The sequence below is a fragment of the Anticarsia gemmatalis genome, chromosome 16, assembly GCF_050436995.1.
Source record: "Anticarsia gemmatalis isolate Benzon Research Colony breed Stoneville strain chromosome 16, ilAntGemm2 primary, whole genome shotgun sequence".
NCBI lineage: Eukaryota > Metazoa > Arthropoda > Insecta > Lepidoptera > Erebidae > Anticarsia > Anticarsia gemmatalis.
The window spans coordinates 873,021-900,283 of NC_134760.1; the positions used below are offsets into that span (position 1 = coordinate 873,021).

General features: G+C 34.4%; 2 protein-coding genes across 4 annotated transcripts in view; both read left to right on the forward strand.

Moving 5' to 3' along the window:
• The first annotated feature begins 58 nt into the window (after positions 1-58).
• On the forward strand, positions 59-1,650 carry ave (sterile alpha motif domain-containing protein aveugle). The gene is made up of 3 exons (XM_076124108.1): positions 59-261; positions 418-531; positions 832-1,650. The coding sequence occupies exons 1-3, from the start codon at positions 214-216 to the stop codon at positions 1,012-1,014; spliced, it is 345 nt and encodes a 114-aa protein (XP_075980223.1). The 5' UTR covers positions 59-213; the 3' UTR covers positions 1,015-1,650.
• Positions 1,651-5,307: 3,657 nt separating this feature from the next.
• Positions 5,308-27,263, forward strand: part of LOC142979460 (SET domain-containing protein SmydA-8-like) — a 39,680-nt gene continuing 17,724 nt past the window's right edge. The window contains exons 1-2 of one of the 3 annotated variants that reach the window (XM_076124368.1): positions 5,308-5,329; positions 16,493-16,537. In XM_076124368.1, coding sequence (XP_075980483.1) covers positions 16,511-16,537 — 27 coding nt within the window. In that variant the 5' untranslated portion in view covers positions 5,308-5,329; positions 16,493-16,510. The other 2 variants (XM_076124367.1, XM_076124369.1) reach the window with 2 other exon arrangements.

The window sequence follows — 27,263 nt, forward strand, 5'->3', positions numbered from 1 at the left end:
TCCGAAACAAGTAAATTGATTGTCAAGGGCAGTAAGTTCAGCAGGTTGTCATTAATTGTCAAAAATGACGTTTTAATCCATCAAAAAACCCGTATCAAAAAAATATCAACAGATTCCTGAATGTTTTGCTGTTTTTATCAAAACTGCTAATCATTCCTAGGGCTATATAGCTAGCCGTGAAATTGTCTACCAAGCACTTGTTTTGTGAGACAAATGACAATGGTGGAAGACTCCAGTTTGAATTCCAATAAATCTACAAAGGTAAAAACATCACTCACAAGTTCTTTGTAATTGTTGTAATTTGTGCCATAATTGCATAGTGAATTTCAAGATAACTATATGATATAACCGCCATACATTTAACTTCTTAGCTAACATTCAATGTTGGTATTTCATCGAAGTTTTTTGCTTTTCCAGACAAAAACAGCTCGGCCCAAAGCCCTGAACTTATGGACTGAGGCCGATGTTCAGAAGTGGTTACGACGACACTGCAGCGACTATTATAGTTTATACTGGGAAAAGTTTCATGAGGTGAGCTATCACTTTTATATTATTATGTATGAACCTTGAACATCTTACTTGTGGTACTAAGTTATTTGATAAGAACAATATAGGATGATTCATAATACCTATAATAATCTACACAGGATATCAAAGAGTGAATTGGATTTTCAGTTGTTCATATGTGATTGTTGTGAATAAAATGCTAAAATTAAATATTTATAGTTCTTATGTTGCAGAATTAACTCTTGCCTAAGGCTGTAAATAGATTGTCCAAATAATTCTCAGACTAATTTATATGACACCTAAGTCAATTTTGTTTATTTCTAGCATGACATAACAGGCAGAGCATTAGTCCGAATCAATGACAACACACTACTCCGCATGGGAATCACAAACAAAGACCACAGAGAGGCTATATGGAGGGAGATACTCAAACTGAGATTGAAGGCTGACATCGTAGAGATCAGAGACTTGGAACGACGACACAACTACTTCAACTATGATTTGTGACATAAGGACAACTGTGATACGAAAAAAAAAGTGTTGGAACTACCCAAAGTTGAAGAAGTTTTGAATTTTTAAAAAGAGCTGACATACGCTCATTTTATTGTGCCTTACTTTTATAATTGTTGGTAAGATTTTATTAATAATCCAAATGTTGCTATATAAGAAATTTCTACTATATTAATAGAATTTTCTTTATAAGTTGCTCATGTATTGATGATATCCAGATATTTATTTGTGAAAGTAATACACTTGTTATTCAGACACATTCATTGATCAAGACGTTAGTATAATACAATAGTTCTTGTTTTTATGTGTAACTCATGCTGTACATACATATTGCTGCATAGATTTTGCAAGAGTTAAACTCTATTATGCCTTGTATATCCGTCATTAGCTAATAGAAGACAAAATGTTAATCAATTTAGTATAAGTCTATATCTGAGGGAGAATTTTATATATTTTAATAGTTTTACTTGTAAAATATGTGAAATTTTCTCAGCATTTAACTTGGAAGCTTAATATCAAAGTGCTAAACAATAGTAGTTTTAATTAATAATAATTGGTACAATGAATACGATTTATTGATAGTAATGTAGCAATAGTTATTATGATATGAATAAATCAATTTTATAGATTTTATATCTTTGCTTTACTTTTTTATTATATACCTGTAGATACATTGACCATCGCTAGATTTTGATCATCAATAACTATTTTAACTTTTCAAAGAAGCCCCTAATAGACGAGACCCGCACGCAATATTCCGGTGGTACCGAGTGCCGCAGTTTTGTGGAACAACGAGATTGGGTACACACATATTGTTATGGTAAATGTATATTTAGGGTATTCATTGTTGGAGATCCAATTTCAATCAATAAATAAACATAATCGCAGCCTCAAAATACCAGCATACGCCACCATTGCGCCATAGAGGTATAGAGGCGACTGAGGCGAGTGTCATTAGGTTACTAGAAGGTTCGCGTTGGGTGGCGCCAAGATATTGCTGGCAAGATGTTAGGCGCGGCGTTAATGGGCGAAACAATTCGCTGCAATGTTGTTAACTATACATACAACATATACGTACCTAGTCAATGAGTCCCAGCGAGTAAGCATAGTTTCAATAGTTTGTAGTAACTCGTAGTTGTGGAACGGTAGGTAAGTACTATGTAATTGGCGTCAATAAATAATACGGTAATAACTTTTTTGTGCTATCAAATTCTTAATAATATAGCAGCTAAAGAAATCACTGATGTACACGGTGACACGGTGTAAGATGCACAATACATTCTTTTAAGCTTATTAGAATAGATAGTTACGTAAATAAGATTGCTAGAATACTTGACTTATCTAACACATACCTATTCAGTAATGGCATTACTTTCGAGTGGGAATCAAACTTACGGCTTGCCGACGCAGTGGAATTGCGATGCCACCTTAAAAGCTGTGCGTTTTATAGGCCATTCAATAATTAATATTTTTAAATCCATTACTGTCCCACTGCAGGGCAAGGGTCGCCTCCCAATCCAGGGTGGGGTTAGGGCTTCACTCCACCAAACTTGTAATCATTCATATATTTTCGTACCTATATTGATAGATTTGGAAAGACTGAGAGTTTGATCGATTCGATCGGTTCTCAAAAGAAGTCTTAACTAAAAAAATCCTTATATCGACTGAAGTGGTTCGCTACGATCGCTACCGCTCAATTGCTACTAAAAGCAATTATTAGGTTGTCGACCTGGTGCACCATATTGGAGTGTTGTGCTGCACTTGCATAACCCTTAAGTATTCTCTAATATAAATACATCGCATGCATTGATCTCATTGTCGTGCCAGAAATGTTTTGGTACAAGTCAGAGGAGACAACTGTAACTTATTAAGGCTTTGGAATTACTTTCAAGCTTCCTCATCGGATGCATTTATCTTGTCGTTATTCAAAGAGTTTTAGATTGTTTCTGCAAAATATTTCAAAATCAAATGCGGAACTTTTTTCTACTGTCTCTGTGGTCCTGTATTTGATTCCTGGGTCGAAAAAACTGCTATAAATATTTTCTAATTTATATATTTTTTTAAAGAAGCCCACAGTTTGATTACGTGCTGGGTAAATGGCAATAGGCTCGCCCACTATGGCCCTATTAAATAGAACTAAAATAGATAATGGCGATAGTATTTCATACACCTCGGTTCTATCTAAAACCTAAACCTCCGTGTAAAACAGACGTGATTACGTTTAAAGACTAAACTCAAAGGCTTAAACAATTGCTCGCGTATTTTCCCTGCGTTACTCCACCCGTTGTCTGCAGTTGGTCGCACAACGTCCAAAATAAACGTTTTAATGACCCTCCTTTGTTTATAAATCTGTGTCCTCGCAGAGACAGGCTTATTATAGACGGGATTACACGGCTATAATAAATATGACACGAGGAATGTGACCGAGATTATCGCGCTTGATATTTTAATTTATCCGCGCTTTAAACTATAAATACTGTTAATTTTGATTGTTCTTTTCTCGGCTTGAGTTCGTCTGTTAAATTATTTAAGTACTTAATGCAATAAGTTTATAAGACCATAAAGTGTCGTATGATACATAGGTATTTGGTTTAGCTAATTATCAACGACAATAACTTAAGGCACAGAGTCTGGACGTGCCGTTCGTTTTTGGCTGGTAAATAAGTTCTAGTTTCGGATCAAAGTATTCACCGACTGCTAAACACAAAGTCCAGGGCTTGATACCCGGTCGGGAAAAGAGCTATAGGGCTTTTCTAATTTAAACTTAAGGCGCGGACTATTACTATTAATGGCGAAATGTGGGTGTATATCATAAACCTCTACCTAAGCCTTCGGATATATATTATAGAAGATACCTTCGTCTACATCTAAAACATTACTGCTTCTGTAATGATTTTTACTAAGAATTGACCGTCAACAGCTTTTCCGTTTTGCAATCAGCAGAACTCAAGCTAAATAAACTCTCGATATTTTTCCTAATAATGCATTAATCATCTACAGCCAGAATCCTTAGAAGTAGCCAGGTGTAAACCAGCTATTTATGGTGCTTTGAAAATAATAAACTTCCTGGCAACTCATCATAACGGATATTAAACAATTCCCACTGTAGTACCACCTGTTTATCTTTCATAGTTTTAGGAAATCACCGCCCTTAAGCTCTTTTCATCCCGTGATTCATGAATCTATCCTCAGAAACCATTGAAGGTTTGAACTAAAACGAATTGTGCAAACACTGAATGAAAATAAACAAAGCTTTAAACGTAAGATTGACGAAAATTTCTTAGAACTGAATGAGTGTAGAATCACGAGTTGTTAGAACTAGAGTATGGGAGTGCGTATGAACAATCACATGCTCTTTTCTGCATAATGTTTTGTTGTTATCTACGTCATTAAGCGTGGGTGTATGACGGAGCAACCCCACGCATCGTAAAGTTGGCGAGGTAATGCAACTTTGCTGAAGAAAAATTTTTGATGGGTGATCAATAATTTTGTGCCTTACAATTCCATTTTGTCACATGTTGTTCCAGTCACGAAGTCTGTGTTTCGGTAGTCATGAACTTTATTTAATTGGTATAATTAAGAAAGTATTATGTAGGTACTCTACAAGGCCGATGTTGAAGAATAAAATAAAAATAATTAAAACGTAGGACACTCCCGTGGCTCTTATAAGCTCCCCTAGTCATAGAATGTGTCTTGGTCGAAAGTCCGCGACTGTTGACCAATTTAGGTACCATCGTGCAGTTACAATTAGCTGGGATTTATATTGTGATTTGTTAGGTATCTATGGGTTCTCTCGAAATTGAAGGAAAATTTGAAGACTTATAATAGCGACAATACACAGGCTAGTCTGACTCTGCGGGCTGTTTTGGATTTTTCTTACTATGCTACTGATACTCTGTAAGCTTGTGACGCTTCGGGGATTGCGTAAATTAGCAGTAAGTAAGTAAGGTTACTAACAACCTACGTTTATGACTGAAAATTATTATACGTCGTAAATCCACCACTTTCATTACGAAATGTCATATTCAAGAAATAATTATAACGACATTGAAAACCATAATTTTAATAGACAACGATCTTAACTATCAATTTGGCAGACATCAAAGCAAATCATATTTCCACGGCGAGGCCATTTTCCCTGAGTGGGCTACTTCTTTGTCATCATTAGCCACACTTCAGCGGAATGGTGTACGCGCGCCATTAAAATCATTTGGCATGGCTCTGTTGCCAAATTAACTCTCAATAAATGGCCGCGCATTGCTCGCGATCAGCTTTGGTTATTACGAAAACGTCTCGGGAGTTGGTTCACAGTGTAAATGCTTAATTTTATTGTGTCAGGCCTCAGTCATAGCTGCCCGTTGTGCGAGGGTAAACGCGCGCGCTAACCTCTAAACTTTTTCCCGCCATTGTTTTGGCGCCATTTTTCATTTTTTTAAGTGTTGTGGATGACAGATTATAGAAAGATATCCAAATAAGGTTTTATTGTTGATGTGATCAGTGATTATTTTTGTATGGTTTTTGAATGAGGTGTGTAAAATTAATTACTCTTTCACTAATGCTCGCATTAAAACATATTTACTAACAAAACAATTCAATAAAATTTAATTTGAAAAAAAGGAAACAGAGAAGTATCCTTAAGTAAGTACTTAATCGACATGCGGAGTCTGTCGTTGGAGTTTGTTACCAGTTTTTTATCTAGGTATCTACAAAATGCATTGACAAAATCAATACACCTACATGTGCCTAGGTACCTATAGGTTGTAGACTCGTAGTAGGTAATTAGGAAACTCAGGTGTACTGACGCTACATTCAACTGAAATCTTTATGTTAATTCAATAGGCCCACAACCTATAGTAATTATGCTTATAGATCTGAATTTCCGATGCGTTTCATCATTGCAATAACAGTCTACAAATCCATAGATGATATCGATGCAGAGATTTACATCATACATAAACACATCGGTAACGTCAGCAAATAAAGCTCTTTCCACAACGCGCACTTGTTAGCTTTGATCTTCGCACGTTTTATTTAAGAAAACCTAAAAAAAATAAACAAAATTTAATGTATTAGGCTGAAAAAACCTGATCATACGCAAACTAAACTTCTTTGAAAACGTCTATCGATAAAATTAATTACAATAACTATAATAAATCTGAAAACGTTTACTTTCAAATACTCCGTTAAAAATAAATTGTTCTAATTCCTAGATAGCTATTTTAATGGCCAAATATTATTTTAATGTGAGTTTTATTTAGAACTTTTCATTAGAACGGAACGCGATTAACTTTTTTTTTTCGTGACAGATTATATTACATGGTGCCCTTGTTAAGCCATGTCGTGTGTAACGTTTTAAAAATGTAAACATATCTGTTTTAAAAGCTTTTGGTACATACTGAAATGTTAGTCAACATTTGTAGCTCTTTTTAGAATAATATGACACTTTCGGAAAATATTTCGTATATTCTTATAGTTGGACTCGGATTGTCTGGGATCATTCATATGCTTATTTTGATTGTAGGGATTAGAAAAGTCAAGTCGAATAAACCGAGTACCGGTAGTGCTAATTAGGTTGAATTGTAAACATAAACAATACGAATTAATAATGTAATTGTACAACACTGTTAAGCCTTTAATTGCAATGGTGTTTATTTCAAGATGTAAATCATTTTGTTCTATAACGCTTTCCTCTAAAAACGACTTACTTACCTAAGTATGACAGTTCTGTATCGTTAAACACTTACAAGACTATAGTCCGACAACTTAGTAGAGTCTTGGCATGGAGTATAATCTGTATAGATTGTTATTAATTATACAGTATGTTTAAAATATAGTAGCTGCATCAAACTGGCAAATGTGTACTGTGTTAAGTACATCTCCGCCTCCCGAGAACTTTGCGTGATACGATTTTTCTACTGAGTTGTTGTACTATACAATGGTAGTCGCCCCGGCTCTCATTAAATTGATTATTAGACAAAAAATATGGGTAACGTGATTTGAACATCTTCAAATCACGTTTAAATTCTTCAAGTCGAATTAAGTTTCAATGATTCCTAAGATAGTTCTAATAATGAAACACTAAACAAAAAACCTAAACTTGAAGCACAGGTAATTGGAGTTTCAAGTGTTTCTGCAATATTTCATGCAAATCGTTTATCCAGACAGTAACAGATAACCTCAATTTCGCATTTATAATAACAGTATAAACAGTAAGGATTCAAGACATTATCAGGGCACGCACATAAATTACCCGGTTTATCTGCACACTGACCAAACGGTTGGCTAAAGCGTAAACCACTGGTGCGAAGTGCGATGCGGTACAATGATTTATTATGCATTCGTAATAGTTATAGACATGATGCACAGTCAGGGTTCGTTTTAGGATTGATTTGATTGATGAAACGAATTTATTTTAATGTAAGTTTTTAGAAAAAGGCTGAGCCAAAAAGCCTTAATAAGGTACCTATCTGGATATAAGTTAAAGGTTTAAGATTTTTAATTTCTATCAAACCTTAACTCACGACTCTTCATGCAAACTATATTTTGTTTGTTGCGAGTCGTAAGAAAAAATATAAAGTGAGCATTGCCTTCGTAGCACCTTACCTACCTACTTCCTTTGAGTCTCGCTTATAAGACAGTACCTATAGAGCGAGCTTTTGCTCTACATGCAGCCAGAATAAGATGAAGGTGAATACTTTTATGCGCTACTTATTCTTAAAGCTCATTGGTAGCGCAATGTATTTGTGAATTCAGTAAACAGAGAAAGTCTAGGGGTTTTACCGGCTTTAACCAAGAAGGAATTAAATACTTAACTATCAGCCTAGCCTATTTCGATTTTTATGATTTGAGGTAATTGCTTTTATACAACACCCTCGTCAGGTATTTCAACTATCAAGCGACTATAGATAAAATTAAACTTTTAAATCTATAGAAACGTAACGTAAACGTACTTTATGTTGGTCTTAAAACAAGACAAACACATGGTGTCGAAAGAATATACAAGCCCATCAGTTTCCGTTCCTTTTAACAGTGGACATTTACGGGTTTGTTATGACAGGGAGACTAACAACTAATTTATTTCCAGCTTATGTCCGCCATTACGCTGGCATGAATTACTTTACTATATTTTTTATTCTCGTTTTAAATATTATATTTGTTACTACACCATCATCGTTTCGTTTCAGCTGTTGAGTTTGAAAAAAAGTTTTCTAATATTACGATATGAAACCTTGCTGAGCACGTAAATCCTAGAGCTGAAAAAATCTGCGTAATATTTATTGGATTTTATAGTAACGCAGCAAAAGGTTTTCAGGATTTGACCGTAGTAACTGCATTAGAACTTGTCTGAACAATTATTTATTTAAAACGTATATTTAACCCGGACATAACGCATACGCAACAGAAGTAAGAAAGTGAATTATATATTTTCTGCAACATATCTTCAAAGGATCTTATTTCTATATTTTATTAAAACACACATGCAGAACGTAAATAAAATGATTTACATTAAAAAACAAACAAAAATATGCACCAATAACACTCATAGATGTATCATCATCGCAAGAACAAGTACATAATCTCTTTGATCCTGCGTCATAAATACAAGCTGACACATTTATAAGTGTTGCCACACCTCGTGGCTCTTTGACAAACCGTTCCGCACTACTCATCTGACCCGCGCTCCATCTTCATTTGACATTAGCTAAAGAGAACTGTCATAATCGTAAATGATGAATGTGTACCTGCTTGGATTTGGATGTGTTTATTCAATTTTGTGTGGGATGAGTGGAAGAGATTTTGTAAAGAAATTAAAGAAGATTTTTTTTGAAATGTGTACAAACTTCCCATTTCTTTCTTAAAATTCCTTTTGTTTCTACAAAGCTAACAGTATTTCGTAAATACCTTATCCGATCAGATTAAGTAAAATAAAATAAGGCACCCGCAATTCGCTGGAAGATACAGAAACAGTGAATAGCTAGAGGCTTGCTGAGGTAATCTTTTGATCATTACGGTTCAAAATGTCAGTGAGGCAATTAACGATTCGTAACTAAAATAGATCTAGATATCATTAAAAGTCTAGCATATATCTAAAATTCTTCGTAAAGAAGTCGCTGAAAGAAAATGAGTAATTTAAGGAATGCAGATTAACCAACGGATATCCGTTATCGCACCGAAGAAATGACTAAAACATGACTGCACCAACAGACTTACGCTTTTTGCTGTTATACTATCTTCACTAAAAATAGTTTGTGGAAATATTGTGATGTTTGTTTATAATAAAATTCAAACGTAATTGAGCCTGGCTTTACGACTACATTTACGATCGTTACAGTCCCTTTAAAGGAAGACATAAATTTATCAAATCATTACCGCCAACTCGTTGAAACTGGAATTCACGCAATATTTTTTAAATTTTTTTTTAGTTACGGAACTGTTTTATTTACTGCTAGCCTTTAGTGCTGGACAAAAGCTGTTTTTTACTCTTTTGGTTTCTTTCTGGTTCTCTCTATCTTACCCCGACATCGCTTATAAAATATTCACTTGCATCTTATTCAGACTTTACTGGCGTACCTTTAGGTAGGGCAAAAGCTCGCTTTTAACTATATTGTCTCCTAGGCGAGACTTTCGACTCAAAGGGTCTGATGACAGATCTTTGTGGAACACCGATCACGTGAGACTTTCGGAGATCCTTTCATACAAGAAACTGCATTATTGTGTGTTTAAATTCCCACCGCAAATACAGTCAGAATAGTAGGTGCCTAGTTCCGATGTTACGTTTTGTGTAAAATAGCTACAAATTGTAACCAGTTACTCTGTGTTACAATAACATCACTCAAAGTCTTAAGAAAACTACACAGGACGTTAGAACATGATTTATTTGTTTGTTTGACACATCAAAACGTTTCCGTACGACTGTTTACACTTTCCAAAGGGAAAACACTAATCAAATAGCTGAAACAAACTCGCATTCAAATGGAACTCGTACAATAATTCTGCAGTTTATTTCAATTCGAATTGGCAACCGCGCCAAAGTTTGATTTACATTATTTTGAGGTTATGATAATAACGTTCCGTTGCGCGCAGTAATAAACGGTGGTGGATGAAAATGTGTGTTTATGCGATTGTAATGTTTTGATTTGAGTATCAGTCTGTTTGTTTGTAATAAAATTACATGCGGGGGTCGTTTATACGGACTATTGTTTTAGTGTGATTTACTGAGAAAGTACTTAATGCCATCTGCGAATTTTAATAGGCGTGCTTTTCAGTTGAACGTCATATCTGGGAATAGTCATTACAACATCTTAGCTCTTATTAATGCCTCTCGCTGTTTTCATAGATTTCTTTATTCACACCTTTTATTTTGTAAGAAGAGATTTAAAGCTAAAGGCCATAGAGAAAAGCACAAACATCTTCATAGACTTATTTTTCTTCATTAGAAGAAAGAATTTAAAAAGAGTGACAAGAGTATATTGAAGAACCCGATAACACTGCCTCAGTTGGTTTCCAAAAGTTAATTGTAGCCTCGCAAGGAACAGCTATGGTCACTACCGCCAAAATAAACTGCTAAAGCGAAGAACAAAAACCGGTGCTTATGTACTGGAAGATTAACAAAATATTTCATGCGACATTCACAAAAAATGTGTAAACTTTCCGTTGTTTTAATATGCGACGAGATTTGGCACATTGTTCAGTCTGAAATAGATATTTTTTGTTGATTGTGCATCATGTTTTCTTTGCGAATGCATTGAGCAAAAGGACAATTTTAATATCGCGGAATAATAAAACTGTTTGTTAACGATTTCTTAAATAGGGACTGCAGCAATTTGTTCTCAGAGAGCTGGTAGAGACTGCTGAACGACAAAAGTGTAGCTATTTACTTTCATGATGTCAATATTGCAAAAAAATATCTCAACTTAATTTCTATGCAGGCGTGAACTAAATAACACCACTTGGTATGGTCCCCGAAAACTCTAAAAATGTTTCATCCGTATTCACAAGTCTTATTATACTTGCTCGCCTGATATACGGCTCATCAAAACCTACTTAAATGCCAGTAGTTAAAATTAGGTAGACCATTACCAAATTTGGTATAGCTACAATTTAAACTATCATGTTCTATGACTAACATACACGTTCGAACATACTTTGACCTAAATGAAGAAGAGCAATAGAATTCGACAGACAGCTGATTCACGAATATAGTACGGAAACCACTACAGTCATTCTAAGTGGAATCGTTGTAAAAATAAACAAATTTGATATCGGCATCTCTGATTCATATCTCTCATTGAAATTACACTTTACACTTTAAAACAGATGAAATACACAAACATACTTACACTCTAACGTATGTATATTTTTTGCGAATTGTTCTACAACTAAAAGGGTCTTAAATGCTATGAAAATTTTAAGATTGTGAATCCCAGGCAGCGTTAACCATTGGAAAAGCCAAGATGAATATTGTATCCTTATTTATAACTATAAACTATCTGCACTACATAGCATCAAAATCTGGTAGGGTTTTTTTTTCATGAAATATTAGGAAACAAATATACATTCTCACAAACTTTCACATTTAATTTAATAATCATAGTATATAACTATATATACAGGGTGTCCCAAAACTCAACGATAATCCGAGACAGGATGAAAGGCCAAGTCATACCATTTTCCTCTGGCACGAATACAGGCTCTGCAACGCCTTAAAAAAGACCTTTTCACCAGTTGTGCAAAATTCCTTGGTATTATTTCTTCTGACGCTGTGTCAATTTTCTGGCGAAGTTCTGATAGATTTTGTATTTATTTCGAATAGACTTTCTCTTTTATGCATTCACAGTCAAAAATATCTCTGGGTTTAGATCGGGGGAGCGATGAGGCCATAAAATTCAACCACTGCGTCCGATCCATCTGTGAGGACATGCTTCGTTCAAATAAAAATAACATTTTTATTGACAAGAAAAGTGGCAAGTGTTGCACCATTTTGTAATCTTGTTTAAATGCGCCAACTTTTGAAATAACTTGCCAAGGGTAGTGTAGTCCTTTTTTTTTCTAATATGAAGCGTCAAAGTTAACTAACGATATTTTTGTGAACCATGACTCACTAAAACCTAACGTTTTTTTAGAAAATTAACAATGCTTTGTGCATTAATTTGTTTTACGATTAATAGCATATTTAATAAAGATCACGAAATAAAAAAAAACGCAGCGAAATTGTGACATTGGTGATCACAGGACTTGAAAATGCGACCAAGGGTGTGGAATTTTAACTTTTTTGAAAAATGTCTATTATTGCTGAACTAAGTGATATGGATTTTTTTTTTATTTTTCCTAGAACCGGTATGACTTGGCCTTTCATCCTGTCTCGGATTATCGTTGAGTTTTGGGACACCCTGTATATGTGTGTATGATCTTAGACCCCATGCAGCATACTTATTGTTATTATACTTGTTTGCATTTCCGAATATACAAAACGCATATAAATTCAGAGCTGAATTTCGTAACCGTTTTAAAATGGTTGACACATAAAATTAAACACTGACGCGTTTCAGAGTGTTTCATTTAACAAAAGCTTGGATAAAAGTTAAAATTAAATCTGAATTTATCGCGGCCGAGTTGAATCCGATCTTGAAATAATTATGTGTTGAAAACTTTAGGGGGAATTAAAACCAATGATATTTAACTTTTCAGTTGTATAATGATGATAAATTAGCTGCTGAATAATTATATTAAAAGATTTATTTATTTATTGGTTCATTTTCGTTATTTATGGAAACTATAGTCGTTTTGGAAAGCATTAAAGCTGCTATAATGTCTATCAGTGACGAAGGGTGAGTTTTGTTAAAAGGCAAGCCGGAGCTAAAACTGCTCAAGCTAACGTTAAGCAACTCTTGGTGCGGTCATTCCATAGGTGGGTGACCGACGCGATGACGGCTTGAACAAATTTGACACTAGGTTGACCACTAACCATACGTTAACAGAACAGAATCGTTGTATTGCGATCCGATCTACCGAACTACTTTCATAGTAGGTAAGAACTAAGTACCTACCTATGAACGAAATTATTGATGAGGAATGATTCTATCCTATTACTTCAAATTTCATGTTAAAATAAGCGTCTTATTATTTAAATACAACTTTGATTGACTCCAAATGCTATCTACTAGAAACAATCGGAGAAATAATAAAAACACTTAACAGCTAGGTACCAATAAGCCATTGATTTAGGTATATCGAAGAATAACATAAGGGAATGTTTAAAATACTAATTACCTATGTCCTTTGCATTCTGTAGGTATTATTTATTTTGGTAGATAGGTAGGTAGGTAACCTACATGTTGGCACTAGGAGCATTTTGAAAACAATGTCTACTAATTTAACAATATTTATTGCTTCTACTTCTACCTACTTGTTGTCCATGATCGGAATACACAAACAATAACAACGAAAGTAATACTTACAAATACACGTAAGATACGACCAGTTCATTCACACAATCACCACGATTTTACACAAAATAATAACATTCATAGATAATTTAACACAATTTAACTCATCCAAATATAATACACATAATAATCCAAAATAACCTAAAATAGGCGCGCAAAATGAAAACAAAACTAAATCTAAAATCATAAATGTCATCACAACAATGAGTCACACCAGCACATCAAAATATGACTATTAAACATACTGTATTTAATTTGTGTACTTATGCTGATAATAATAGTTTTTGTTTTATCAAAATCGGGTCAAAATTACCGAAGTTACAGCGTTATAAAGTTTCACTGCTTTTTTAAATTTGCGTTGCTTCGCGCGCTATGCGCTGACGTCACGTCGTGACAGACACGCTTGTTCGACTGCAGGTGATGCGGAGTTTTGATTTGAAAAGTGATTTGCATTTAATATTTAAAGAGTCTGTGTATGTGTATGTGTTATAAATTTAATCATCGTGTTTTTTGTAAAATAAGCCTCCACTAAGATATCCTCGATCTCGATCGCCACGCACACAATCATCAACTAGACCCAGGTAAAGAAAGTTGAACTCGTATACTACTAATAATATTTTTGTGTGTAGTTAACAATAAAATTGAAAGTTTGTTACAACTGGCATTACAAATAATGAGTGTTACGTACCTACCAAGTGTAAATTTGGAAAACATAGTTTTAAAATAATATTATAAAAAAAAATTGTCACCCCTGCCTCTGACTTTACTATGAATCTACTCTGTAGGTAGTCTTATATGATTAGGTGGTAATGAGAACTTTTAATTAAACTAACATTTTAATTTTGATATTATAAGATTTAATAAACATGGGTTCTTTTTTCAATACAAAAAACCAACGCCAACTCAACCGCCGCGCTCGGCTCGCCGCCGCCTGTGAGGTCATTGAACTGCTCATTAAATAGTATCAACTGTTTAGTAGAAGTTCATTGCTAGGTAGGTATGAACATGATATAGGATCTTGATCTTGAGGAAGTGTTCAAAAGGCAATAAACTTCTATTTAACATTTGCGCTTGACAGTATCTGAACCGGGCTTTAAGTTTTAGATTAGGTGTCTTTTGCAAAAATATAAAACAGTTTACATGGTACAGAAAAAAACAATTTTTGGGGTGTTTTTTCACTGGAGTTAGTACACATAGGAACAATACAATATTTTCTAACCATTTTGTTTGTCCACTATAAGCAATACAAATTATTTAAAGCGAAACCGCGAGAGCGCAACGAGCCTATGTAGGTATCGACAAGTACTGACGAAATAGCAGTGTAGCGAGATGACGTCACACGTCCGTGCGGCCGCTTCGCCGGAGTTTAGCGCGAAGACCATACTTTGACGTTTAATATCTCGGTCATTTTTGAAGATACGAAAAAAATAAAAACAGATTTTTTATCCTTGAAGTACCTAGTTTTTAAATATGCTCATAACAAAAATCATTGGTGTGACTCATTGCATTCATTGTCTCTCTTTCATTAAATATCATTGCATCTCACTCACACATTCGCTAGTTGCCGCGCCGCCCGCGCCGCTGCGCCTGTTGTACCTACTAGTCGCCCAATAAGCCGATGAATTCCGGGTTACCTCGCCGGTAAAACGCGCCATAGAAAAGTACGTCCGCGTGACGTCATCGACATCTTTTTCCCTTTACGCGATTCCTGCGCGCGCCGTCGAGTTGTTTGACGGCAATTTCGGTAATGCAACTTTTGCAATGACAAATAGAACAGGCGTTTATTCATTTATTTATTTTTAATTAGTCGTATTGAAAATATTGATGAATGTCGTAGTAAATATAGAATTTAATTTAAATAAACGATCTTTTTTTGAGAATAATACACATTTATGAGACGCATTTTTAGGAGTGTTCCGAAGGTAAAGCCGGTAGGAATCGGGTTATAGGGAGCCTTCGCCACTGATGTCTATGGTTCTATTTTTCTATTTTAATCTTAAAGTGCCGCTCATAGCACGCTTACTAATAAGCGATCAATGGGTTAAGCTACTGTTGACGCGAATGTCACATGGATGAGTATTATTTAGCCGCTCGTTTTTTTCATTCAGTGTATATTAAAAGTATCTTTAGATTTTATTTGCTTTTACAAAAAAATACGTCATCAAACTACCTATGCTTGAACAACTTTGACTACAGACCGGCCACTATTCATGAAAAAGAAATCAATAATTGATACAAACGACCTCTCGACTGTCACTTGACCAGCATGATAAACCATACTTAATATTAATCTTTTTAGAAGATACAGCAGAGCCCAACAGGAGCACAGTAAAGAACAACATTATAATCTTTAAATTATACAAAAGTATATTCATTCAGAAATGAAATCTCAAAATGAAAGTAAATTATTTATCTCTAGATCTGTCCCCAGCTAATGTTCGCTGGAATTTCCTGTACCACTGCCGACTACTAGTACTACATGACAAGACATGTCATAGTGAAAAATAACTAGAATTTGTTCATCGCTTATCTGCTTGTGAACCACTTAATCATGGGGTGAAGAAATGTATAAATGACGACTGTATAGTATATTTAAATCTGACAAAATATTTAAATGTGATGATGCCCCTGTTTATATGATATTATTGCCCGTTAGCTATCCAATACTATAACCTTTATACAAAATAATAATCTATAACAATTTAATGCATTATCTTTATATTAGGTACTGCGCAAAACACGCAGGGGTTCGCAATGCACCCACGTTACTTTCTTAAACAACATCCACATTAACGGACACTTTACTATTGAAATATTCTAACAGAAATTAAATTAAAAGACACAGCTTGACCCGAGCAGCAAAACTTTACATTTCGTTCACCGCAGATACAGTTTAACCAAAATCACAAAACTAAAATTAACTTCTATCATTCAGTTACCCATTCGTAATGTATTTAAGGTCACAACAACAGCTGCGATCCATTACAACAGCTAATATATACTCAAAACAATATTTACGTCTGTTTCAGATCACAGCCGGCTGAAGAATGAACAAAAAGTCTCATAAGAAGAAGGTTAGTAGTACGTTTTATTGTTCAAGCATTGTTATGTCTGGACTCATTTGGAAAGAAAAATAAAAGATCTCGGCATTATGAACCGAATGCGGAAGACTTGACGAATACTTCGCGATGATTTATATTATGATAATAATTTAACTATGACAGTTATTTATGGAAGACAGCTTGAACTATTGATTAATTTATTATTATATTAACACAAGTCCTCAGTACCTACCGCTATTCTCTACTATCGACTACCAACAACCGGCTAGCTATCGAATTATTTTGAAGGAAAATCTGACCGTCGCGCGTCGTCTCTAGGAATACATTTTAAATGACATCGGGACTCGATAGTACCGACTGTACAGAACAGTGCTACTGGTCTTAACCCAGAATGGATACAGACAGCCGGAGATCGTTTGCAGTGGAGAGCTATGAGGGAGCCTTTGCCCAGGAGTAGGATGATACAGGCTCATAGTAATAATAAGTCTCATACTGACTTCTCTGGCACTATCTCTTGTCATAGTTACACACGTTAAGGCTACGTCTGCATTGACAGACGCCTTGGGTAGAGCTTAGATCCTACTCAGCATACTTTGCTCGGTAAAGCATGAAATGATTAAATGATTGCCACCAGCAGTGTTCCGCGCATGGTGCCTTCAAGTCACTAGGCTATAGGTATCAGGCATTTAGCCATGTCTCCTGTCACCAGCTTAAATGAAATCTACGAATAAATTAGACATAGACTAATATAGACAACTGTAGGCAAAGGCTCTACTAAGGCAATCGGAAAATTGGGAAATACAGAACCAATTTTTTTTCCTTCAAAGACCTGTTTTTACCTAAGTTTCAAAGGTCCAAGAAATTCATGCTGAGATCGACGGGTCCAAAAAGAGTCAATATTAAAGAAACATACAACCCATTTACTCCATTAAATAGCTCTACAAAAACAAAATGCAAGTACCACACACGACTAAATAACAATTTGCCCCGCGCCGGGAGCGGCACGCGAGCGCCTATCGGCATTTGGCAGTGTTTCGCCGCCTGGCACCGCTCCCTGGCTAGTAAACTGATTGACAGTGTAACGTTACTATTGAGATATTGAACGAGTTCGTGCCAAAGTTTGGGGGGTCAGTGTGCTGGTATAGTTTAAAATGATAAGAGAGATGTTAATTAAAGTGTCTGCGATTTTATAGAGAGTGAATTTGTTTTAGGTTTTTTTTTGCAGATAATTTTTGTTGTTTACCTATTCACGAAAGATTTTCAAACATATTTTGTAATAAAGAAAAAGGCAAGAATAGAAAAAAGCTTTATGTTGATGATAGGTATTAGCTACAATGACCTATAGAAACTCACTATGATAATTAACTAATACCAGTGGTATTCGTTTTTTTGGTATTAAATAGGAATAGGTCGCTACACTGACTAAAGATTTTTAATTACAAGAAAATGGAATTGTTTCAGTTACTCGAACTTGTAACTTAAAGCTAGTATGGAATAAGGAGAATAAAAATGATTTTTTATTATATTGGGTGTGAAATAAGGAACAATATCTGGATAGAGATGCAAAACGAGAAAGCAACTAGGAACACTGATCACTATTGATTTATAAAAAACTTTTCACCAAATCGCATAATTTATAATAAAAAAACCTAACACATCAATCTAGTTTCCCAAACACTTCAATCCATTCTCATACATCATTTTATTCGCCTCACACAATATATTGTAAACTAATAATTTCTTCACGTGTCCGCGCCAAGCCAATCCGTCTGCGATGAGTACGCCCATCGATCTATCAATGTCCTCACCACAATACATTGGTGCTATTTATTTAACTCTTCCATGAAATCTATTACGAAACTACAGATTAAGTTTTTAATAGAAATGTCATCTCGGTTTCGTAATATTAAACTTTGTTGCAAACTTCGATTTCTTTTACTTTTCATTCCATATATGGGTGACCGCATAGTGGTATTTGATCTGGGCGTCTTCATGCTATAAAGTCGGTCCCGGTTGTTGTTAATTAAGATAACAGTCGTTAAGCCACGTCAAAGACCTTCAGACGGCTTGAACAACTTTGACACTAGGTTGACCACTAACCATACGATAAGAAGAAAAAGATCACTCCTTTTTCTCATACCAAAGAACGCAACTTTATTACGATCCTTACAAACTTTCCTCGCCTCATTCACATCCAAACATCTTGGCACGTGATAATAATATACAGGACCGCCTGTTACGAGTACTACGCACCAGACGTTTTGTCAAGACATCTTTTACTTTAATGCTTTCAGTTTTTCTCTTTCGTGTTTGTTGTATACCTATGTATTCTGCCTAGAAAACCTTAGTCTAAAACATACTATTGTCATCGTCAAATTCTTTATACTTACTTATATTTACGTCAACATAGAGTAAGACGCAATCTGTTAAAAAAACTATGTTTAATTCGTCTAGGATGAATCGCAATACCATTAAATGACTTCAGCAAATCTCTAGTCTTGTTTGTACGAAATCTTCACATCAATTAAATCCTACGTGGATACGTGACCTACATAGCGTTCTAGAAATACGAAAATCTAAAACCTTCCCTTGGAACATTCACAGAATATTTACAGCCATAGAATGATATTACCCATTAAATAACCAACAATGTCATTAGAGAAATACACCATAATCTAGTTACGTAAAACTAGCTAAATATAGCCAATATTTGGCAGCTTATATACAATTAGCCCTTGAGGTTTTAAGATAACAAGTGTGGACTATTTCTGTTGGCAGCTAGCTCGGTGCATCGTGGACGTAAAAATTGCATATTGCGAACATTTGCGGGTAATTACGCGGACTATTACGCAAATACTGATTTAGATGACGCGTCATATTCGTTTATGTTTACTTTCGCTCACGATTGCGCCTGCAAATAACAAAATATTTCGTGAACGTTTTCATAAATCGTTGCAAAAGTAAAGGTAGTTAGTGAAAAATAGTTTGTTTGGGAAGAAATTAGACTGCTCTTCTTGAAATTTTCTCGTAAAAAATAGGACCTCGACTGTATATAAAGACAAAAAGGAACTGTAATTATTCGATAACAATGTAGCTTCTCAAACTATTTTAAATTGACTAAAGACAAAAAGATATCACTCTTAAATTAAACAATGCTCGGCTATAACAGTTGTTGGCACGCAAACGTCGTTGGATGAATTAACTAATTTGTATAGAATTGCTGACATTCTACAAAATTGTTTATTTAGAATTTAGCAGAAACTCTTAAAATATCTCATAATATAACTACTATACTGATCGAATGACGTCGTTGAATGTGTATTGGTTTTATTATGTTGCGTACTGAGGGGGTGGCCTTTATAGAGTGTGCTAAAACCACTTATATACTTTTACACATCGATAAAAAAATACACGCACTACGCGTCGTAGTACGTACTTCCTCTACATCGCTGTCCATCGGGAACGTTCCAAGAATGCTGGAAAAATAAATAAATAAGCGTTCACCATTTAAAAAAAAACAACAGATTGAGAAGTAATCGCAGTTTTAAAAAAAGGTAGCGTTAAAAGGTACGTACATAATAGTGAGTATACATTGACTGACATATTATCAAATCCACGAATCACACATTGTGTGTTACCATTACAAAATATTTGATCAAATTGTATATTTATCAAGCTTTTTATTTAAACGCGGAAACCTCGAAACTGGTTCAATAAATAAACGTTACCGTAGTAGTTTGTTGATTTTTTTATTTAACGAGAATTAACGTAAACGTGTGTCAGAAAATGGCAGCATCGTGTATTTAGGAGTTAAATCTTGGACTGAAATTTATTTATTTAAGTAAATAGGTTTATGACAGTTGCTTTATGAAAGCTACTGTTAAAAACTGGCTGTTTGTAATACGAAATGTTATAGTTCACTTGTGCTGTCCACATTTTCGTACTAAACATTTATTACTAAAAATTGTTCTATTAAACAAATTTTTTTTTTTTTAATTTTTTTATTCAACTTAAAGCCCAGAAAAATGATTGCATTTTTCTATTAAGACCGGTTTGACTTAGATTACAATTAAAGAATTAGCTTTAACTAGCTTCTGCTCCCAACTTCGCCCTCGTAAGATATATCCCTCATATATAAAGAAGAAGTATACTTTTGTGAGCCAGAATTTTATTATAGAGTATTTAATAGTTTTACACGCTAGATACAAGCTTCTCTGATCTCTGCCTACCTGTGAAAAAGAAAATATTTTATGTACATACTGTCTGTTTGTTACTTTCACATTTATAATAATTAGTATTTTTTTTCGTTAGCGTGTACTGTGCCACTGCTGGGCAAAGACCTCCCCCATTTTTTTTTCCAATCCTCCATATCTCCTGTAATGCCTGTCCAATTAATATTAAAGGCATCTAGATATAGTAGTATAAATTAAATTGCAACATTTGTACGTTAAACCAGCTACAAGATTAAAACACGAATAGCCGTCAATATTTAATGAGTGTGTCGTAACTCGCGCTAGTAACTTGAGGAATTGGCAGCGATGGCAGCTGTCGACTCACGGCGGACAGCTGGCTTTATTTCAGTTCATTATCACACTATCTCTATGTGCCCCAATTATTACGTCTGGACTATGTGGTTAATACAGGAAATTATAATTTAGGTTGAAAGTAGTTAGTATTAATTATGTAAATGTAATGTGTGTTGCTGTAGCGGTATTTGGGTTTCTTTTTGTTAGCTCTACTTTTCGAGATCTATAGTAGATGTGTCATGGCTTTTTAACTTTCACGTTAAATGGTTATTATCTAATGTTTATGGTAATTAATAAAGAATATGCACTATCCCTTTGATTCAGTGTCTCCATAGAGAACAGATTGAAGATTGGAAGTTTAGCTGCGTAGACTGCTAAAAGTTCTTGGCAGCTAGCATTCGATATTAATTACAATCTCTTATTTTCTTTTGTAATATAGGAATCTTTAAACATTACATATTTTCTCTTTCGCCTGTCAACGTCAAGTAGATAACAAAGCAAAAAATATTTAGCAACATATGAAATTATGAATTGACTTCTTTAACATAAACATGTATTCTTGCAAAATATATGCTAAGATCGAATAGAACTACACGGATTAACTTTCATCACTTTAAATCGATGAATGAAAGTAGAACATACGGAAGAGTAAAGATCTCTAATTCTTTTGTAGTAGAGAACCTCCACTAAATCTTCTCCACTCAATATTTTTTTTATCTACAAAAAACCTAATGTAGTTTCAAGTTGTAACACACCACAGCTATCAAAAGGCCTGCCATTTCTCTTATATCACATTTTAAACAGCTGCAATAATCACTTCCGTTATATAAACAATGGCGACTAGGCAATAAACCACTCACGTATGCAACAAAGTCTATCGTTGACATATTGCTAGTTATCGGTGCAGTACCGGTACTGTACATGCAGTGTATGGCTGTACATAATGTACAGCGCAGTTGGCATCACTCCGGCGCATGTGTCCTACATGACGCGATGTCGGACCCCGTCGACACTGGCTGGCTAAACTGTTTAATATTAAAACAGCAATAAAAATATTGGAGTTTAAAAAAAAATCTTAATGTTCGGGGTGTTTAAAATTCAGCGGTTGCATTATAGTTTTCCTTAGATTATTACGTCAAACTGATCTATATATAAATAGATATAAATAAATATTGTTGGACAACTCACACACGGTAATTTGATTTCAAACTAAGCAGAGCTTGTACTATGGTAACCAAATAACTGAAAACATACTTAGATACTTCTAAATACATACCTCTATAGATAAATTGACGACAAGGCTCAGAACAAATACTCGTGCTCATCACACAAAGATTTGTCCCGGGTAGGATTCGAACCCACCACACGCGGCGCTACGGTTGTTGCGGCGAGGTGAACGCTTAAACCACTGCGCCAAACGTGCAAGTTATATTATCATTACATGAATGACCATAGAGAGCAAAGCAAGGATGGTCTCACGCTCCAAGGAAATAACTCTACCCCATATAAAATACTACAAACTTTTCGCAGTTACAAAAATCAACCACGAAATATGATGCTGAAACTAGAACACTATCAAGATTAGGTAAATTTTGCTATTAATATGTGACTTAAAATCCGTAGAGCCGCTATCAAAGGGCAAACCTAAAGATTATATTATTAATAGTGCTAAATATCTATAACACTTGAATCAAGCCAAGACCTAGCTTATCTAACATCCAAACCAAACCTAAGAGTAAAACTATACTGCCAGCATTCTGGGTACGTTCCCGATTGACAGCGATGTGGAAAAGTACTACGACGCGTAGTGCGCTTCCCATGTTTTGTTTTTTTTATTTATTTATATTCTATTTGTATATATAGTTAGTTTATTGTTGCTGTTAATAATTTAAAATGTCATTGTAAATATTCGCCTTTAAAAAAATGGTTATAGTAAAAAGAAACCTGCGACAAAACCATGAAAACTTTCCACCATCCCTCGCCAAGTAATATACCATCCATTCTAGGGATGAAAATGGCGAAAGATACTCATTTGTTTTTTTCGCAACTTTGAAACTTTCCAGTAAAATACATGTAACTTTGGAATAATACAAATATAGGGCTGTTTGAAAAATACAAGTTTACATGTATAATACGTGTATTAATCAATGTATTTTTCATAAATTACAACGAAACGAATTATTATTATTAAAACAAATTAATGTATTATCGTGCAAGTAGTATTTGTTGGGGTTTATTTGTGAACAAGACAACAACCAATTGAATGATTTTTAATTATATATGTAAAAGAGGATGCTGATTAATGCTGATTTAACCATAAAGTTATTTTATCATTATTAGTCCTAAAATACAGTAAAATATATGTAAAATACATGTAAAAAACGGAAACTTTCGAAAGATACATCGTAAGACCTCTTTGAAAGTTTCTGTTTTTTATTGAAAAATACAAAGCCCGATTGAAAAATACATGTATTTTACTTGTGATTTTCAACCCTAATCCATTCGTTCCCTAATGTTTACTCGCACATAACACATTTGCCGCTCAGCTGACGCGTTGTCATCGCCGCCCGGCGCGCATTGACAGACAAGTCTCGCGCCACGGCTAAATGTAGCGTGTTACTACCAAGTATATTTTAACCCTCTTATTCATAAAAATATATAAATAAAAGGCTTATAAAGAGTTTTGTTGCTTTCACTCCTTAGCGAAATGAATAAGAGAAAACATATTTTAGTAGTTTTTTAACTAAAATAGGTTTATAGTGTGTTTATGAATAAGAGGGTAAAGCTTTTATAAATCGACGTTTTAAGGGCCTTTTTGATGCCTTAAAGGGTTTCTTAGGTAATAGATTCCTCGTTATATGAAGAAATCTTAATTTGAAATTGTTGTTTAGATTATTTTGGGAATGGAATTTGCATTAGTAAACCTTATAGTCTGTAATTATATTATTAAAGGTTATAAACTCAGTTGAATCTTAAGGTTCCTAATCACAAAATACAAATTTGAAGTGACTTCCAAAATCCACTTGAAAGATATTCCTAATAGCAGTCGCCTAATAAAATCTCGGCAAAGAAAACAGTAAAGTAGCCAACTCTTTTGTTCTTAGTAATTTGTTTACAATCAGCGAAAACTAACATCGTTAACTACTCAGCCAAGAAATGAATGAAAAATATTTTCTAAACGATTATAATTTACAAAAAATATTACTGAGTTCTTTTTATCATATAACTTTCGCGTCGTTTACATAGATAGACAATCGTGAACTTGTAACAATACTAAAGCGCCGAAATATCAAGGCAAATACACATGATTTGATTTATTCCTCTTTATAGCAAACTGTTGAGATTGATAAATAATGTTCATTAAACCGCATGCTTCCTAACTTTTATAGGGTTCCCATTTAGAAAATGGTAATATTTGTCTTTGGCCTGCCTCGCCCCCAGGAAAAGCTTCAGCGCCTATTTGGAGACATTATCTCTCCCGTGGGGAGTTACTAAACATGCCAAATAAAAGAAATGCTTCGTGAAATCACTAAATAAGTTTACAATTCAAGCGATAATTCTACAGTACGCACTTCAAAAAAATTATAAGCAGTTTTGTTCAGCTCAGATGTATAACATACGAAAATAATAAACACCCGTCTAGTTATGGCCTGTATAAATCAAACTCTCAGATCTTCGCTTTATGACGTCATCAACATACAACGATACTATAAATCTTATAGCAATTAGAACATGCCTACTGACACCATGTTCATCAACTATATATGGCGCATCTTCGACCGGAGGCACCGGTTGACTTGAAATGATCCTGTGACCGCGCGCTCTCCGCCCTCTATCTCGAAAACGGTTCACCGTAAAAAAAAAAATTCAAACAAAATTTGTAGAGAATTTTATACTGTACAATATTGGTATTGAATACGAATGCAAAAATTCCATAGGAAATGAGATATTTACAAAAAAAGCTCAAAAAACCGGTTTTTGGGACTTTGGACCTTGAAATTTTATAGTTGCGTACACCCTACCATATGTAGGTTTTGAGACAACTTTTAGGGTGTCAATATACAAGTATTTACAGACTTACAGCTGGGTATCTCAAATTCCGAGGTGAACTTACTATAATGACTGGACTATTAGTAAAGATTGTATGGATCCTAATGATCTAGGTACAGACACTAAATATGTCTAGATTCTAGGTTATAAATTCGATGTCGCGGATTTAATTAGTTTTCTGTGTATAAAATATAATTTTGGGCTATTACGAAGAACAAGTTTAAAATAAATTTGATTTAGAGTGATATTAAATTAGATGACTGTCATAAACAGTTGTAGTATATTAGTAGACTTGAGACTATCTCAGGATTGACATAAATATGGTTTGAATTTCAAACTTTGAAGGATAATCAAATTCACTAAATAAATATATTCCGATGTCAAAGAGAAATGTTGATTTCCTCTATGAATTTGAACTGCGCTTGTTTTCAACTTTTTTGACAATAATTTTTTTGAGAGTAATTAAAATGGGGGAGGCTTTTGCCCAGCAGTGGGAGAATACAGGATAACAAAAATAAATTAAAGCAACTTGGGTAACTTGTTACTTTACTAGCCATGTCTAGAAAATTGGATTAAAATTTAGTTACGTGAACCCATGATTTATATTTTACATTATATTAAACTCTATAGCAATTTCCGGTAAATAAAAAAGTTAAGCACACTGCTGTGCCATTTTTCTTAAACACAATACAGCTGTTTCGTCTCTGAATCACATTCCATACAAAATTATAAAGAATGTCTAATGGCGGCTCCACACTAGTGACGCGAATTCGCACCGTGAACTATAGTCCAACAACTTAGTGGAGAGATTCCTATGCGAGATGTGCGAGTGGCGGATGGCGGAGAGGTCCAAAACTAACTGTCATACTAATAATCATGTTTTGTGAGCTCTGATTAGTGATGCAGATTTGTGTTATACGTTTAATTATGTATACAGTTTCAAAATTGATTGAAAGTAACCAAACTCCGTATAACTAATCAGAGCATATACGCCGTTTATAATTATGAGTAAGACATACATTTTAAAACTCACACCTGCAGACTTACATAGCGAACGCCATTTTGCGACGATTCCCTATTTCCGGACATACGCGGAACTATTTATTATCTTTTTATTAATCGTGCATGCTAAGGCCATTAAGTACCAGACTATAATGTGATCATGCGTCCCATTCAAAGCCACGAATTCTCTTCGAATACCGTCTTTACTTGCGTTTTATTTGCACTTATTCACTGCGACAATGTAAAACTGTCTTTACACGAGAGACGATACGAAAGCTTAATGAGAATTACGGAGCGTTTGGCAAGACGCCACCATTTTGCAATTAAAATTATATTTGACGTTTTTTGGCACGATATAAGCAAAGATTTTGTTTTATGTACAACAATGTTTCGTCCAGCGGTCCTTCGTAGATATTGCCAGATTGTATGTGTTTCAGTTTGATTCGCCAGGGCGTCATTTATATTAGAAAGTAAATGAAATTGGTTAATATTAAAATTTCCTTAAATAGGTTATTTATTTTCTTGGATTAACCCTCGTTGTTATAGTGGATTCATGTTAAAGCTGGAATCTATGTACTTGCTTACTTATCGTAGTGGCCAATGCACTATACAGTATTTTCTTTTTATAAAAAAAAAAACATTTTATTAATGTAATGAAGTCATGAAAACATAATTTTCTAACATCTTTATAACGCAATCAGTCAAACTTTTTTTATCAACTTTCTCTTTTTATATGAACACAATTTGTATTTAAATTACAAAATCGAAACATCGTCGTTCGTCTTTGAAAGTTCTTAGAAAAATGTTAAAATGCTTCATAAACCACGCTACGAGCAATAAAACTGACTTCATTTTAACTAATATCATATTTATGTTTACAACTAACATTAAACTCGTATATTATTCGAACCAATTCTCAGATGTCGTACAAACATCGTGTCGTATTCTTGAAACTTCAATAACTCTGTCTGTGGCGCGTTTTCCTTCATTTGTTACTTTTAGTATGATTTTTTGTACGTGTAGGTGTACGTTTCAGCGCTAAAATTATACCTTTTTCGGTCATCGTCATTAATCTATGTATGGATTAATTAACATTTAAAATTACGACTTATACCTAAACTTAAACTGTGTTATAAACTCTGATTATTTTTTCATGAAAA